Source organism: Cibotium barometz, chromosome 28 (genome assembly GCF_041138505.1).
Source record: "Cibotium barometz isolate CiBa-2024 chromosome 28, ASM4113850v1, whole genome shotgun sequence".
NCBI lineage: Eukaryota > Viridiplantae > Streptophyta > Polypodiopsida > Cyatheales > Cibotiaceae > Cibotium > Cibotium barometz.
Window position 1 is genome coordinate 31,204,341 of NC_141073.1, and position 18,142 is coordinate 31,222,482.

The following is an 18,142-nucleotide window of genomic DNA, read 5'->3' on the forward strand; positions in this document are numbered from 1 at the left end:
AAAGCATGGAAAAATTCCACTGTCAATCCATCCCATCCGGGAGATTTCCATCGACCCATTGAACGTAAAGCATCTTTAAGTTCAATATCAGTGAATGGAGATTCTAATTCCAAAGCATCCTGTGGAGAAATAATGGGCCGAACATGATGCAATAAAGCATAACGAGCATTAAGTATGTCAGATGAAGTAGTTGGCGGTTTAGCAAAAAGAGCTGCAAAATGCTGACTAGCAATATACGAGAGCTTCGACAAAGAATGAGTCCATTGACCATCAGATTTTTTCACCCTTCTGATGCACTCCTTTTGTCTTGAAGCATGTAGATTTTTGAAAAAATCTTTGGAAGAGCAACCCTTATCTATGATAGCTTGATGTCACGAACGTGTCAACCATTTTTGCAATTTTCTTTGATCATTTAGCATGAGGAAATGCTTAGCCTGCATTAAAGATTCTTGTTCATTAGTATTTAAAACCCGAAACTGAGCAAGATCAGCCATAGATTGACATGTTTCTTTAGCCTGCAAGATCCGATCCCGCAAGTCGGCCATGTAATAACGACCATAATCACAGATCACAGCCTGCATGCGTTGAACAAATTGAAACCAAGCAATGTCAATATCCTCATGCATTTGAAGGGGCAAAGGCTCAATGGCTTGCAAAACTATTTCCTTGAAATCAGCATGCACAAGATAACTGTTGTTTAAAGCAACAGCCTATGTTTCTGAAGAATAGAGACATCTTGTGGCATATCAAAATAAAGGCCTAACCATAAAGGAGAATGATCAGAGAGTAACATGGAACGATCAATCCATAGTTTGCAAACAAAATCATCGTATTGGTCAGCATGTAACAAGTACCAGCGATCCAGACGTGTCCAGATATGTGGAAAAGCATTTTGATTAAAAGTAAACCCTTGCAGACGAGGGAATACATGCTGCCATAGGTCCAAAATATTGCAGGAAGAGAGCAAATCATTCCATGTTCTGCGTACAGCTCCAAGCATATGAGTTCTTCCGGTGGAATTAAATTCAGGAGATGGAGCATTATTAAAATCTCCACAAAGGAATGCATTATGGAGCCAGGGATAAGCCAACATTTGTGACCATATATTTGTCCTGTCAGCTGAGCTTTGTGGTGCATAAACTGTTGCAAATTCATAAATTTGTCCATACAATAAACATTGAATGACCATCCATCTGCCAGCAGAATCATTGTAGGCCAACATTGGTTGCAGATCATGCTTAACAAGCATAAAAACTCCCGAGTAATGCTGAGTGCCTGCATAAAATATATCATAACCAGCAAAGTGACCTGATTGACCCACTAAGGTATGCTGATTGTGTTCTTGCACACACACCAGATGAGGTTGCATTTTATGTACATAGTGCCAAAACAACCTAAATTTACTAGGATCACAAAGTCCTCTAATATTGTACGAAAGACATTTTATTGGAGCATCAAACATCAAATCTGTACAAAGATATATACAGTGAACAGCCAACAAAATCAGTGCTGCATAACAACAACTGAATCAGGGAGAGAGCCCTCGCCCTGAATCAAGAGAGACTCATGCATATTCGTATCAACACGCATATCCAAAGCATTTACATCGGCATCCATACTCGAGGAAGCACCTCGAACTACATCCGACCATATTCTAGAAAGCATAGTCGAGGAAGTGGAAGACTGTGCAATAGTGGCAGATGCAGTCCAATTACGTGAAGGAACGGGAGCACGACGAACCATAGTAGCTTTTTTCGGAGTTTTCCATTCAGCCGAAGATATTTTATCTTTTCCTTTATCCTTAGGTTGATTAGGCACGGCCAAAGAAGAAACAACTTGTGGAATAACTTTAGCTTTTCCTTTCTCTTTCTGCTTTTGATTATTTCGAGTGGCTTGATTTGTTGGTATCTCCTTAACTTGAGTTGGCTGCACATTCGCTGAAATGGGAGGTACAGCAGATAACGGCGGAGGATGCAGCAGAGAAGGACATTCAGAAGCCATATGCCCAAACTTATGACAAGTAAAACAAGCACATGCAAAGACTCCCCAATTTAATTTGAAGTAACGTGCACCCATGCCACGCACATTTTCTACTTCAACAGCAATCGCAGGTGGTTGCTCATGGTCCGTATCCCACAAGATGCAAAATCTGTTTTTGTTTCCTGTAGGACGAGGTGCACAAACCACTTTGCCCAGAGTGGCTGCTATACCTGGCAAATGTTCCCTCAAATATTCCGGAAAATCCACGACCTCGACCCAAACAGGACAACGATGCCTACTCAAGGACTGATAGTCCTTGGTCGGGGACCAAGGTAACACATGTACCAACTGTACACCAAACATAAGGGGAGAAGTTTCAAGCATCTGCTGCTTATATTGACCATCAGACAGTAATACATCATAAAAACCCCTTGCTGCAAAGTGAACTCCATCTACAAAGGGTCCACCTAGAATGGACTGAATCCATTGAGCTACTTCTTGCGCAGAAGGCATTTTACCCGGAAAGAAGAGAATAATCCCTTTCTCTGAGTATCTACGCAGAGGAGACACAATCGTCGGCAATTTAATGTTGTAACTGAAAGAAGGAGGCGGGTCCTTCCATTTGACACGACTGTCTACAAAGTCCTCACATAAAGCCTCATATACAAACTGTGCATCCGACGAATCTTGCTTAATCATGGTGAGAGATTCAATTGCAGCATGCTGCCTCTTGTTACTGTCTGCAGCATTATCCCGGCGAGCATAGGTCACAATAGTCTCAGACATAATTGCAAGAGTAAAGTCTGTACAACACTGCTAAACAACTTTTTTTTTATTTATGAAAGCTGTATGCTGTATACAGGAGCCTTTAAAATTTCTGCTGATGCGAATCAAAAAGAAGCTCTATTTACTGGAATACTGAAAATGACTTCTGCTGATGCGAATAAAAAAAAGCTCTATACACTGGAATTCTGAAACTGACTTCGAACTCTAGAAAATCTGCAGATGCGAATTGAACCTGAAAAGGAAGGCGAAACTGCACGGGGAGAGAGGATGGCGTGCGAAGATCTCAGCGACACACACACACACACACACACACACACACAGAGTAGGAGGAGGGAGAGACGAGATTGCAGGCTCACAGACAGTTGTGTCACAGGCGAGCAGAATCGAAAGGAGACGCTGGCGAGGACAGTCTCGCAGGAATCGCAGGTGAACAGAGTCGCAGGCTCACAGGCGAGTAGAGTCGCAGCTTCACACACACACACACACACACACACACACACACTTTTTAAATGAAACCATTGCTTCATTGATAAAATAAATGTACAATCATAGCTGTCCTAGAGAGGGACAATCAGGACTCAGATCAGAAACAGTAGAAAAACACCTCAAGCTGTGGAAAAGCAAGCTATCCGAGATCATAAGAATCTTTGAGAGACTGGTAAAGAGATCTAACGGAAGAAGGAAAAAGGGTCGACATAGTTCAAAAAGTCGAGAATCTTATCCAATCCAAGAAGACTGCATAAGCTGGCAATGTAGGAGAGAGTCGACCAAAAAGTGTACGCATGGAGACATACTACCCAACATGCAAGCCTATGGCTTTGATTGTGCCACAAAATCAAGTAGAAGCATCGCCTTTCTGGTGAGAACATGATAATGGATATTGAGAATATTAAGACCACCATGCATCTTGGGTGAGCAAGCCAAATCTTTCTTCATTAGACGGAGGGCTTTTCTGTTTGCTTTTGTTTTCCACAAACATTCCAAGGCTTTAGACATGAAAATGTCAATCTGTCAGCGAGACCAAGGCAGCAAAGGGAGATAAAATTGCACATATGCCATGATTATAGATTGCACTATTTGTAGATGTACATGCAAAGACCAAGTAGATAGCTTCCAATATTCAATTTTGTGATGTAGCTTTTGCATCACCCATTCAGTCTCTTCTATAAGGGAGCTCCCATGATCCCATCCAATGGGGTGTCAAGATGCTTGACTATCTGATTAGGTGGCACAATTTGTCTTGGCGAGAGTACCCTATGCCAATCACAAATTTTCAGCGGTAAGAGCTTTGATTTTGCAAAGTTGACATTCAGCCCAGTAGCCAACCCAGAAAGTGACAAAGCTTGCATGATTACCTTGACATCAAGTTGTGTATTCCGAGGAAAAAAGAATCATCAGCATAGGCTTGAGCCATAAAATTATTGCCATTCCCCATGGAAATTCCATGTAGTAGGCCATCTCGTGACGTCTATTTACACTAGCATTGGATGTGTAGCAATAGCATAAAGCAGAGCACTGAAAGGACTGTCACATGCGGAAGCTTTGGGAGTCTTCTTTTAGCCCTAAACACCTCTTTGAACATGCTGATGCAAAGCGGATGTAGAAGAGGGAGGAGAGAGAGAGATGAGTATCCACTATATTCATATAGTACATAAAGGCAGTACAAATCTTGTAGCCCTTGGTTGCCTTCTTGAAAAGGTGTAAAACCTAATCTATCCCTAAATCTAGGACCCAGTCCAAGGCTATACTGAATGATCTAAACAATGAGCAACTTGTGCCTTTTATAGATCTTGGAAAAAGCCTAGTGGACTTGCTGACTAGTGTCAGCCAGGTCCTTGACAAATCCATGTGGATATGTTGTAGCTGACTGAACCTTTTCTCTTTCAGGCGCTGACCGACAGCCATCCCTTGTCCTCCACTAGTCTTTCCTTGCCTACTCAAGGAGCACATGCTCCAAAATAGGATTAGCCTTGGGATTAGCCAGTGCATGTCTTGGACATGACATCCCCCTCTGCTAAACTTGATGACGGGATTCAAATTTGCGTTCTTGGATGACTGTCATAATCCCATTATCTATTCCTAGAGTCCCCTTGTCATCCTTCCCTCTCCGGCAACCTGTTTCATTGAAAACCTTGCCTGGTCTCCAAATCCACTCCAACTCTGATGAAAATTTATGCATCTGTTTCATCCTGTCCCCTTTCCATTCATGCCGTGTCCTTGAACACTTTCTCTGGTCTTCTTTCCTGAGTATTTAGTCTGGCACTCTCACTCCACCCCTTGGAGGATCATCCTCCCTGCTTGAAAAGCCTTTCTTGGTGTGCCCCAAGTGGCACCCGACTCACAGGACTGCCATTCCCTTGGGTTTTGTAGAACACCACCAACCAACCTCCTGGGAATTCTTCCATGTCTCGTGTTCCTTTCCTTGGGCCTTGTACATGTGCACTTTCCTGTACCTTGGACCTGCGCACCGTCATCTGGAACTGAATCAATGTTTAACCTTGTTGAGCCTGATGCTCTGATACCAATGTTACATGCGGAAGCTTTGGAGTCTTCTTTCAGCCCTAAACATCAAACACATGCTGAAGAGGGAGAAGAGAGAGAGATAGCTGAGTATTTAGTATATTCATATAGTACAAAAAGGTAGTACAACTCTTGCAGCCCTTGGCTGCCTTCTTGAAAAGGTGTAAAACCTAATCTATTTTTAAATCTAGGACCCAATCCAAGGCTAGACATAATGATCTAAACAATGAGCAACTTGTGCCTTTTATAGATCTTGGAAAAAGCCTAGTGGACTGGCCGATTGCTGTCGGCCAAGTCTTGGACAAATCCACATGGATATGCTATAGCTGACTGAACCTTTTCTCTTTCAGGCGTTGGTCGACAACCATCCCTTGTCCTCCACCAGTCTTTCCCTGCCTACTCAAGCTGCACATGCTCCAAAATCAGGTTCTTATTTGTGTCTTTATTTTGTTGCCTCTTCAGGATTAGTCAGTGCATGTCTTGCACATGACAAGGACATCCCTGTCTAATAGATTTCCCTAACTTCCAAGGGGCTGAAAGTTCCACCTTCCAAAATGCATTTCGCTGCTCCTTCTTGATACAACCAGTAAATAACATTTTTCATTTCACACCCAAGTCCCATTTTATCCATTACTTGTGCTATAAAATCCCATTGAACAGTATCAAAGGCTTTTGCTATGTCCACCTCCATAATGAGGACATCTTGGTGCATGTATTTGGCATATTCTATGCCAATATAAGCATTGGCTATTTTGACCATAATTTGCCTTCTTGGGATGAAACCATATTGATTTGGATTTACACCACTGGCATCAGAGAGATGGGATGCCAATCCATTAAAACTTCATAGAGCTGTTTTTTGGGTAGCAATTTAAGTAAGCCTTCTCTCCAGGAGGATCCAATAGACTAGCAATAAATAACCATCTAGAGGATGGGCTGTTTTAGAACATCCCAAAATGCGTAAAAAAACTCCACTGTAATACCATCCCATCTTGGGGATTTTCATTTACCCAAATTTTTGAGAGCTACATCCAATTCTTCCTCAGTAAAAGATGCATCCATAGTAGTTGCCTCATGCGGAGTGACTATAGGGGTGAACATTCTGCAAGAGTCCATGACATGCATGTAATATTTCCTCAGAAGGGGGCTGAGGGGCAGCAAACATGTCTACAGAATAGTGATGACAAACATTTGCAAGTTCATTACATGCATGTAATACTTCCTCAGAAGGGGGTTGAGGGGAAGAAAACATGTTTGCAAAATAGTGATGACAAACATTTCCAAGTTGTGCGTTGTTACATGTCCAAGTTCCATCAGATAATTTCACTCTTGCAATAGAGTGTTTTTGTCTGGCTTTGTGCAAATTTTTGGAAAAGGATTTGGAAGAACAACCTATATCAAGAAGGGGATTTTGTCTAGCTCAAGTTTGCCACTTGTTCAATTTACGAGCATCATTTTGATCAAGACAATGTTTGGCTTGTGTCATATTCCAACGCTCATCAGATGTCAAAGGTCGCAAGTAACTAGTTTCAATGTATTCTTGCAGGGCTGATTTCGCATGAGCCACTTGTAACCTAGTTTCCCCCATATGCCATCTACCATAGTCCTGAATAACAGCCTGCACACACACACACCTATCATTGACCATACGGTGGTACAGTAGCCCTTTGGGAAAGGGTGGGTTGTTTTCAATTTTAAGAATTGCATCTTACAGAAGATTAAAACAAAGGTGCTTAAAGATTTTATTTATTATTTCTATAAAATGTTTTTAGGTTTCTGTAGGCATGCTGTTGATGGAAAATACTGTTGTTTTTCTTTGGGTAGGTTCATGGGGTTATATTTTAGACCGAAGAAAGAAGTGCATCTTTTTGAGAGGGATCAAAAACATGGGAGTAAAGAAGCATCTGTCCGAGTTCTTCCATGGGGGGACCCTTTGCTACAGAAGATCATTCCAGAAGACCTCTATCAGCAGCTCGAGGTTCGACTCATTATGAGAAAGTTTGCATCAAATCTCTCTTAAAAAGATTTGCCTTCAATGAATAAAGTTAGGAGAGCTTATGGGAAACCCTATTTCAATCTGCTTTGAAATTACACAGTTTTTGTGGGAAACTGTATCTCAATTTGGTTTGAAATTGCACAGTTTTTGGTGATCTACATGATGACGGATCGTGGACTGTTTTGGCAGGAAGAGATCGAGCTGCTTGAGGCAGTGGCGCCGCCATTGGACCTTGAAAAAATCCATGCAGGGGAGCTATCTCCGGTCTTTTTTGGAAGTGCCATGAATAACTTTGGGGTAAGTATGGAGAAAGTTAGGCAACTCTAAAGGGTGAACCAATGCGCCTATACAGATAAACCCCCACACTCATGGGACGGGCAGGGACTTGGATGGGGGAGATTGCCTGTCCAAGCTCTACATGTGGCAAAGATTCCTGTGTATGATAGCCGGGGAGCTCTTTTCATTGTTTGATACCATCATCTGTACCTTATTATCTATCTATCCGTCAGCAATCAATAGTAACCAGCAGTGGAAAGCTGGTTTAAAAAAATGCATATTTGCATTAGAAAAGAGAAATATTTGGAGAGGTGTAGCTTATTAAGCCTATTTGTTTTCACATGGATGCAGGTGAAACTATTTCTTGAAAGTTTCTTGAAGTATGCTCAGCAACCTGGACCCCATATGGCTGATACCGGACCTATTGACCCTGACTATTCTGAATTTACTGGTTTTGTTTTCAAGGTATGAAATCAAACAATAAAGCAAACTGTTGGTTTCACTTTTTATGATCAACTAAGTTTGCCAGCATCTCTCTCTCTCTTTCTCTCTCTCATGCAATCCTATAGTCCAAGGTATTCTGCTTACATGGAACTTGAGTTTTGGCAGCTACAAGCAAACATGGACCCCAAACACCGAGATAAGGTTGCCTTTGTTCGTGTTTGCTCTGGTGAGAACCCAACCCTTTTGTTTTTGTAATGAATGAATTGAAGAGCATTGTGAAGGTCTTATCTTTAGATTTTTAGTTTTTTCTTACGTCTCATTTTAAATGGTTCTAGGTGTGTGTGTGCATGTGTATATTTGTATACATATACATGTATGTATGTATGTGTGTGTGTGTTCTTTGCTTCAGTCTCTTCAAGATGCTCATTTCCTTGGACAACTTTCCTTGCCTCAGCTGGAAGTGTTTTATCACTGTTTTTAGCTTTTGATACTGGCTGTCCCACTCTAGGACAGCCATGCATGTACATTTTAATTATAATGAAACAATGGATTTCACCAAAAAAAAAAAGTGTGCGTGTGTACACACACACACACACACACATATATAGTGTGTGTGTGTGTGTGTGGCCACTCTTTCTTTATATGGGTTGGCAGCGGGATTGCATGTCAATTTTGACAAATCTAAATTACTCCCCCTGAAACAATGTGACTAGCATTCTATTCTTTGGCCAGGTCAGGTGGTGCATTCCAGAGATATTGTCAGGCATTTGGGATATCCCATAGGATGGCATATCACCAGAAAGCAGCAGTTAAAATGGATTTTCCAAAGACTTCAACATAAACTGGAATACTGGAAGATTTCTACTTGGCCTCTTCATGTGAGGCTCCGAATAGTACAATCCATTGTGATGTCCTATGTCCAGTTCTATTTGCCCTTGCTGCATTGGTCTTCCAGGGATATTTCAGCTTTTATGTCTCAAGCTATGGAGATGTTATGGAAGACAAAAACTGCTGTGAAAGCATTGAGACTGATGAAGATGGAAATGGTGTGCTGTGAAAGCATTGAGACTGATGAAGATGGAAATGGTGTGCTCCCCAAGGATGCATGGTGGACTCAATGTCCTTAATATAAGATATCAGGTACTTGCAAGGAAGGCTACAATGTTGCATACTTTCTTCCGTCAACAGCAGCCATGGACTTGTATGTTAGCATCCATGTGTGTCAACATGAGGACTTGTGCTTATGGTCATTGGATTACGGATCATTGGGAGGTTGTTATTGGGAGATTTGTAGGGAGGATACCTGGTTGCCCTTTCTCTACTGCCCTCATACTTGACTGGAAAAAAGTTCTCTCTAAGGTCAAATGGGCTCCTGATAATTGCTTGAGGACAAACTCGATGAGGAAAGAAAGTATTCATTGGAGTGTCATCTTTGACACTCCACTTGCTTTACAGGAACCTGTTCGGGCATACAATCTTATGAAATTGGCAATTAGGTACATACATGATGTGGTAGATGATCGGGGATATGTCTTATCCTTTCCCCGGGCCACTGCTTCCTATGCATTGGGAATGCATCATAGGTCGATATGGAAGAAAATTGCTGATTTATTGCATCCCTTTTTACCTATTCCACCTGTGGCTGACACAGACAGGCTTATGGATTGGCAATTGCAGCCATCTACTACATGCATTCATCCTATTCCCCTTCCTGCCTTAACCTCCATAAAAGCCTACAGGCTTCTTCAGCCTCCCCCATGGATTCACCAACATGCTAATTCTCTGTGGCATATAAGGAAGCCCCTCTCATGGTGGCAGAAGAATCTCCGGATGTTGTGGAAGTGTAAAATGCAATTGAAACAAAGACTTTTTCTTTGGAGATGTTTGATAGGCACATTGTCAGTGGGGGTCACAGTTGCTAAACGTCACATTGCACCTTCCGCATGTCTAAGATGTCAGGCTCCCTCAGAAACTGTTCTTCATCTGCTTTGGCACTGCCCTTGTTCCAAGATCCTCCTCAGGAGAATTTCAGATTTTCTTCGGCTCCGTTTCCCGAGTCACAGATTTGGGAAACATTTCTGGCTTTTTGGCAGATTTATGCGTCCTTGTCCCAATACTCACTGTTTCTCTTTGGACAATTTGGAGTGAGCATAATTTGGCATACTTGGGTCGGCAGAATCATCAGTCATATGAATCCTTTCGAGCCTCATTGCGGCAATCCTTATATGATGCCTGCCATGAGGGTGATATGGATGCTTCTTGCTTAGAGCTTTTCTCTTTATGTTTTTGACATTTGGGATACTCTCCATTTCGGAGACTTCCCATCTTGTAAATTTATGAGTATATAAATATATTGCACTGGATATTACCAAGTGTGTATACACACACTATATACACACACACAAACACACACATCTGTATGTATGTGCTTGTGTATATTTATATACATATACATGTATGTACACACACACACACACAATCTTTGATGAACGGAAAACCATTTGATTTCGAGCAACCCATATAGTCCATGGTGCCCAAAATTGTAGCCAAGCAATAAAGAGAACATATTTATCTATAAGTTGTGCATATTTTCCAAACATCCAAAAGTTCGTAGAAAAAGTGATCCCAAGAAATTTTATCACAAGTAATCTAGAAAGTCTTTTCAAAAATTGTCTGAATAGTACCAAAATAAATTCCGCATTGTTTCTTTCTAATGCCGATAAGAAAGGCATTTAGCAGACGCAATATGGTTGTTTTCCAAAAATTATCCAACAGGGAATACTCTAGCAATACATCTCCACATGGGAACTCTTTGCTTCAGAGGTAAATTGCTGTCCTAGATCTTGTGCAAATTTTGCTTCCACCATTTTGCGGTTTGGTGGATTCCCTAGAGATGATTAGCATAATTAAAAAACCATGGTTCTGGGAGAATCAATCAATATAATCTAGAAGCAATGAACTTTGATAAAGGAACTTTAGGGAATGGTCCATGTTCCATTCTTTTCAAAGTCCAGCGACCAAAGAAGATATTGTAGAATCTTTTGCCAATTTTTAATTAGTCGAGTAGAATAAGGGCATCCGACAATTTTGCTAGTCACATGACCTACCAAAATCTCCAATGGAGTGAGCTCCCATTTACCAAAAGAGCCAACTTTAAAGTTTCGACACTTGTCAGAGATCATCAAAGTCGTTGGTTGACTCTGTGCAAAGTATGTGGAAAGCATAGTGCCTTTTCTGGCCTAGACATGATAATGAATATTGAGAATATTCAGCCCACCATGCATTTTGGGGGAGCAGATACAATCAGATTTCAGGAGATGTAGGCCTTTTTTCTGGATAGAAGTCATCCAAAAGACTTCCATCACTTGAGACATAAAAGAATTAAGTTGCTTTTTTGTCCACACCAAGAGTGGGAGGAAAAAATGTATGTATGCCAGCACAATTCTGAGGTGAACATTCAAAGGCCATGTAGATAAATGCCAGTAATCCAGCGTCGCTTCACATAAAGTTTTTGCATAACCCAATATCTGGCATCTTTAAAAGAAATATTCCAGCTCAATAGATAACCCAAATGGCGCACTATCTCATGAGGTTGGCATATAATTCCAGACCACAAGAAAGCATGCCGATGTGCTTGTTTGAGAGGCAACAAATTAGACTTCTGAAAGTTGATAAAAAGCCGTGCTCCTCCTCCAAACAATTGTAATTCTTGCATGAGACATTGTAGATCCTCTCTCATGTTTTTTGGAAAAAGAAAGAGTGATCAGGAGGGCTTGAGCAATGAGATTGCCTCCGGTAGGCAATTTCAGACCTTGAACATGATCTTGTTTAGAGAGCACATCCATATAAACAAGCAGAGGATGAGTAGCAATAGCATACAACAATGCACTCAAGGGGCATCCTTGCATTACTAAGCGGCCCAATACCCATTGAGAAGACAATCCTTTTCCTAGAATACAACAAGCTGGGCTGTCTTTGTACAACTAGTAAATAACATTCTGCATTTTAGTGCCAAAACCAAGCTTTTGCATAACTATAGAAATGTAATCCCATTGAATTGTATCAAAAGCCTTGGCTACATCAACTTGTAGTAAGAGCACTTCTTGGTCAGCGTATTTGGCATATTCAATACCCACATAAGCATTACAAATATTGTCTGTGATTTGTCGTTGAGGAACAAATCCATATTGTGCCAGGTGCAAGCCTTTATGGAGAAATTTTGACAATCTATTAGCAAGCATTTTGGTGATGATCTTGTAGATTACTGGCATTAATGTGATAGGCAGCCAATCCGATAGGTTTGTTTAGGAATGAGTTTTACAAGTCCCTCTTGCCATGATGAGGGGCTCTGCAAGTTGATCCTAGAATTGCAAAAAAAAATTCTATTGTTAAACCATCCCATCTAGGGGATTTCGGATTTCCATCTTTCCAAATATTTAACTGCCTTGTTGTAAACGCTCTTCTTCTTCATGACAAAGAGTACATGTACGGCTTAATTCTTCCAGTTGTTGGATGTCTTGCTTGGCCATAAGAAGCTGTTGTCTTTCTATGCCCATATACCATTTTGCATATTCTTTGATGACAGTTTGCATGCGATGTGCAAAATGATACCAAGCAATATCTCTGTCTTCATAGGTCTCAGCGTGAAGAGCATCAATAACATTTGCAACCATATCTTGATACAATTGATGAGAAAGATATCTAATGTTTACCAAACAAAGGCACTTAACAGGCAACTGGATATTCACCCCAGCCATACAGGTGCATGATTAGAAAGTTGTAATGTATGATCCACCCAGATTTGGCAAGGAAGGGGATCAGCCTGGTTAGCATGTAACAGATACCATCTATCTAGTCTCGCCTTGTAACCTATAAATGAATTATAATGAAAGGTGAAGCTTTTTTTGTGAGGACAAGCAACCTTCCATATTGTGTCCTCTTGGTTGGGACAATTTTTTATATGTAAACTTGCACCTACTCTGGGGCGCTGATGACGTGAGTAGGGATGTCGTAGCACCTAGTCCATGCTATGCGTGATGAAGTTGATGATCTTATACTTCATGATTGGACAATCTTTGAGGTAAAGTTCGCACTTTTTGTATTCTTGTCTTTACTTGTTTTGTTTTAGTGAATTAGTCATTTAAAGTTTGTTTTTGCTAACTAGTTATTAAAAATTTATTTAGCTTGTTGGTTAGAAATTCTTTTGTTGTGGTTCAATAAAGAATTTATTTGTGTGTGTGTGGGCGTGTGTGATTTAGTTATGTATTTGTATATTTTTGCAAGTTATTATTACTATTTTTTTTTCTTGAGTCTCTGTTAAGCTTTTTTTTAAAATTTTATTTTATTTTTTAAAATTTTGTTTGTTTTTGGTGATTCTCTTCTTTCTTTTAAAATTAGTCGTAAGTTCAGATTCATCTGGCCTTATGATGGTATATAAACCTTCCATATATCTATAATGTCCATGCTTCTAATTACATTCTGCTAGCTAACCCTCTCCATCGCTATCATGTGAGTGGTTCCACGAGGATTATTATGCCGGGAAGGAGAGCTGTTGAAGTCTCCGCATAGAAAAGCATTTGTCGACCAAGGATAAGTGACAATTTTACCCCATAAAAGAGCTCCCTTGGCAGAGACCGTGGGAGCATATAATGCACCAGTCTCATAAATTGCCCATTTAGCAAACATTGAACAATGAGCAATTTGACATCACTATTATTAGAAGCTGCAACAGGATTTAGTTCATGTCTGATCAAAAGGCAAACCTTAGAGTAAGAGTGTACTCCACTATAATATATACAATAGCCTTGGAAGAAACCTAGCTTTCCTGCCAAGCATGTTGATTAGCTTCCTGTAAACAAAACACATCTGATTTTGTAGTATGTACCTAATCCCATAACAAACGCCATTTTCTAGGATCACTAAGACCTTGTATATTATATGTTAAAAAATTGATAGGAGCATTCATGAGTATATGCAAGAAGCTGGGTGGACATGTACATCCTCTTGTAAATTATGCAAAATCTGAATACTAGGTGGACATATCTACATCCTCTTGTGGATCATGCAAAATCTAAACACCTCCTTTTACTATATGACTCCATGAAAAACCAACATCAACATTTGTTGAGGATGAGGCTTTCTTAAGAGCAAGCTGGGGATCAACCCAATTTCTTATATCTGAAGCTGTCTTGGGCTTTGGGAGATAACTTTTTTCGGATGGGGAGTCTGCGAGCATTCATTGTCTGAGACTCCTTTTTTCTGGAGACATGTTGTTTTTGACATTAGTTTTCTATTGACCACTTCTTGATTGGGTGACAACAGCTTTACTTCTTGTTTACATAACTTGCTTTAGGACCAGATTTCTTCACAAACATTGGAGGAGGTGGAATCAAATCTACCGGGGGTTGTAGACATAGTTGTTAGGTATGATACTGTATGGTTCGTATGATACGATACGATACTGTACGGGAAAATATGGCATGATATAAATTTTTTTCTTATCGTACGATAAAATACGGTGTTTTAAAAAAATACTTATAAACTTAGGTATTTTCAAGTCCAGATAAGGAGTATTTTAGAAAGGAGAGAAGCATCATAGTACAAAGGAAGCTCAAACAGCCATAGATAAGCAAAAAAAAGACCATTACCTCCCAAAAAAAATATTTTTTAAATTTTTTTTTTTTTGGAAAAAATCCATACGAGTATGTAGGGTATCGTACTGTACCATATTTTGTATGATAAGCCATCGTATGCCGTACGGAAACAACCTTGGTTTGCAGAGCTAGATTTGGACAATTAGTAGAGTAGTGTCCAAACTTACCACAACGGAAACAAGCTCCAGCAAAAGTTCCCCATTTTAAAGCATTAAATCTTTCTCCCATATGCACTTCTCCTACATCAAATCCAATGGATTCAAGAATTGGCTTATCTGTATCCCAGAGTACACAAAAGCGATTCCTATTGCTTGTCATAGATAGGGGGCAAATAATTGTTCCCAATTGATTTGCTATGTAAGGCAAAGCATTTCTGTATGGTGCCGGAAAGTCAACTACCTCCACCTTGACAGGACCCTACTGACGCAGTAGTGATTAATAATCAGCAGTGGGAGACCACAGGAGCACATGCACCATCTGTGTTCCATAAAACAAAGGGGATTTTTCAAAAAGTTTTTTTGATGGTGTTTGCAAGTTTCAAAATAACATCATAAAAACCTCTAGTAGCATAGTAGATGCTTTCAACAGCCAATCGTTCCAATTGGCTGTTCAACCATTTGCCTACATCTTCAGTATAGCAGTTGGCACCTTTCCTTGGAAAAAAGTCTGCAAGAGGAGCAATCTTGAATGAAGAGGTTAGGAATGAGGGTTGGTGATTAGGCTTTTGCTGCTCAAGGCAAAGGTAAAGGCAAGGCATATAGTGCCAGTGGCTACAAGGTCAAAGGTGGGACAACTGCCTCATCTGGCAAGGATGTAGACAAGGGTGACAGGGAGAAGCCCAAAAAGGCGGCAAATGCAATTACTGTCAGAAGCCAGGGCACTACATAAATGAATGCAAGAAGAGGCTTGCAAAAGAGAAGGAGAAGAAAGACTCTGGCATGTTTGTGTGGGGCCGATGGATCACAGCACTAAGTGCTAACAAAAAGGATTCAGCTAGCTATGCTCAAGATGAATTAGAATTCCAGGTACAATGCAGCTATAATCCCTCTTTGCATGATGTATGCATGGCTACAGATGCTGATGTATGGTACTTTGATAGTGGTGCTAGCAAGCACATCACATCACATCACGACGTCATCTCTTCTCTTCGTTTGAGGATGCTCCCAAGGGGGCACAGTTACATGTGCAAACAACTCGTGTTATGCTATCAAAGGAGTTGGAAAGAATGGTGAAACGATCACTCTCACTCATGTATTGTATATACTAGGTATCAAGAAGAATCTCCTGTCAGTTTCGGTCATTGTTGGGTCCGGTCTAGTGGTCCGTTTTATGGATGACAGATGCACTACACATGATTGCAGTGATGGGGATATTATTATTGCATCCGGTACTTTATGTCATGGTCTCTATAGACTTGATGCCTATGAGAGAGTTGCATATGATGCACATGCAGTGTCTATAGTACATCCAATGTGATAGATGTAGAGCTTTGGCATGCTCGGTTTGGTCACGTGAACTTTGCTAGTCTACTACGTCTGAAAAGGCATGATATGGTCTCCACATTGCCGGCACTTGATGCACTTGTCAAACATGTATGTGAGGACTGCATTTTAGGCAAAATGCATCAGTCACCATTTCCCAAGGATGGTTCAATGAGGGCTGCCCGGAAATTGCAGCTCATACATAGTGATGTATGTGGACACTATCCATTGGAGTTATCTCTACTTTGTTACGTTCATTGATGACCTTTCTAGATTCAACTGGGTCTATGCTATGGAATAGAAGTTAGAGGTTTTTGATGTGCTTTAAGCACTTTCAGCTCATGGCTGAAAATATATTTGGATGTAAGATTCAGAGATCACTTACAGATAGAAGAGGGGGGGGAGGGGGGGGGGGGGAGAGTACATGTCCAAAGAGTTTAATGCATATTTGTGGAAAAGAGGCATTCAACATCAATGTACCATGCCCTATACACCTCAGCAAAACGGTGTATTTGAGAGAGAAAATAGGTCTCTCATGGAGATGGCACGATGTATAGTCAAAGGCCAACACTTGCCTCACAAGTTTTGGATGGAAGGTGTCATGTGTGCAGCCCGTGTTCTTAACAGATGTCCGACAAAGGCTTTGCAAAACATCACTCCTTGGCATGATAGGAAGCTATTAGTGGCTCATATGCTGTATTTGGATGCTTGGCTTATGCTCCTGTGCCTGAGCAACATCACACAAAGCTTGACAAAATAAGGCATTGAAATGCATTTTTGTGAGCTACAGTTCAGAGAGCAAAGGGTACCGTCTCTACCATATTGTCTCACAATGGATTATGGTTAGCAGAGATGTGGTCTTTGTGGAGAATTCATCACAGCCCTTGATTGAGTGCAAAAAGCAGGCACATGTTGGCTCACAAGATCTCTTTGATACTCTTCTTCGTTTGTATGGTACATATTTATCTAGTGTTGGGGATTTGGACACGCAGCCTATGGCTGGACATCAGCCCATACAAGCTGAAAATCAGCAGCCAGACATGCCTGATGTTGAGTCACTCCGTAAGAGATAGCATTTGGAAGTCCGTCTGTCTTTTTGACCAGGACATCATCCTCATGCCTCACTACTAGTAGATTTTGGAGTATGTGAAGGACAAGTCGGCTAAAGCCTTGGAGGCCTATACTCAACAAGCCAACAAGGAGAGAAGGGCTCTAAGTGTCCGTGGTCCAGTGTACAAGTCTCGTACATGGTCATGGTCAGTGTGCATGTCCGAAACATGGAGTAGTGCCAATTTGTACTCCGAGTCACTCTCGGGAATGATCATGTGGTTTTTTGAGCATTGATAGGCTTTCAGCTAGATGCAAGGGCACTAGGGTAGCATATAGATGTATGTAGACGCAGGAAGTGCTGGGCCATAGACTATGTCTATGTTGCCCTACACTTGGGCTACCTTTGGGCAGCCCAAGGGCCATTTCCTAGGGCTCATAAAGGCCCTAGGCCACAGTTTGGCAGCCCATGGAAGGGCCAGGCCACAGTTTGGCAGCCCATAGGAGGGCTAGGCTTGTGCCAGCCAACACCCAGCTTGTCGGCCAACCCATAAAGCCACACTTGTGAAAGGTGTCTGTTTTATGCTGTTTTATCTGGTCGTGGAGCAATAATTAGCAGTCCGATAGCTTTTCAGTAGATCCACCAATAGATAAAGACCCTATAAAAGCATGGGCTTGGCAGTCTAGGTAATATATGAAAAAAAATATGAAACTCATGAACCAAAATTGACAGTTTCACTCTAATTCAATCTAATGGAGCTCAATGCTTATGTTTTTGGAGTGGACTCCACTTTTAATCACAATTGCTAAGCTAATTCAAAGCAATGAAATCTAAGTCTCTTGGGCTCCAATTTTATACAAATCATTGAAAAACTAGGGTTTTGCACTACCAATAGATGAAATAGAATGCCCTAATGCAAAATAATTAAAATTGAAATCAAAAGTAATAATCAAAAGTA

The 18,142-nt window shown here is 40.9% G+C and overlaps 1 protein-coding gene across 3 annotated transcripts in view; it reads left to right on the top strand.

Annotated features, from left to right (window-relative positions):
* The window catches only part of LOC147622747 (uncharacterized), a 115,221-nt gene that overhangs the window by 61,248 nt on the left and 35,831 nt on the right, over window positions 1-18,142 (top strand). For all 3 annotated transcript variants that reach the window (XR_015269496.1, XR_015269497.1, XM_086822377.1), the window contains exons 7-10: window positions 7,111-7,264; window positions 7,472-7,579; window positions 7,910-8,023; window positions 8,168-8,228. Coding sequence is in view for 1 of the 3 variants with exons in the window: in XM_086822377.1 (XP_086678503.1) it covers window positions 7,111-7,264; window positions 7,472-7,579; window positions 7,910-8,023; window positions 8,168-8,228 (437 nt within the window). In the remaining 2 variants the exon portion in view is untranslated. The remainder of the gene's footprint in view (window positions 1-7,110; window positions 7,265-7,471; window positions 7,580-7,909; window positions 8,024-8,167; window positions 8,229-18,142) is intronic.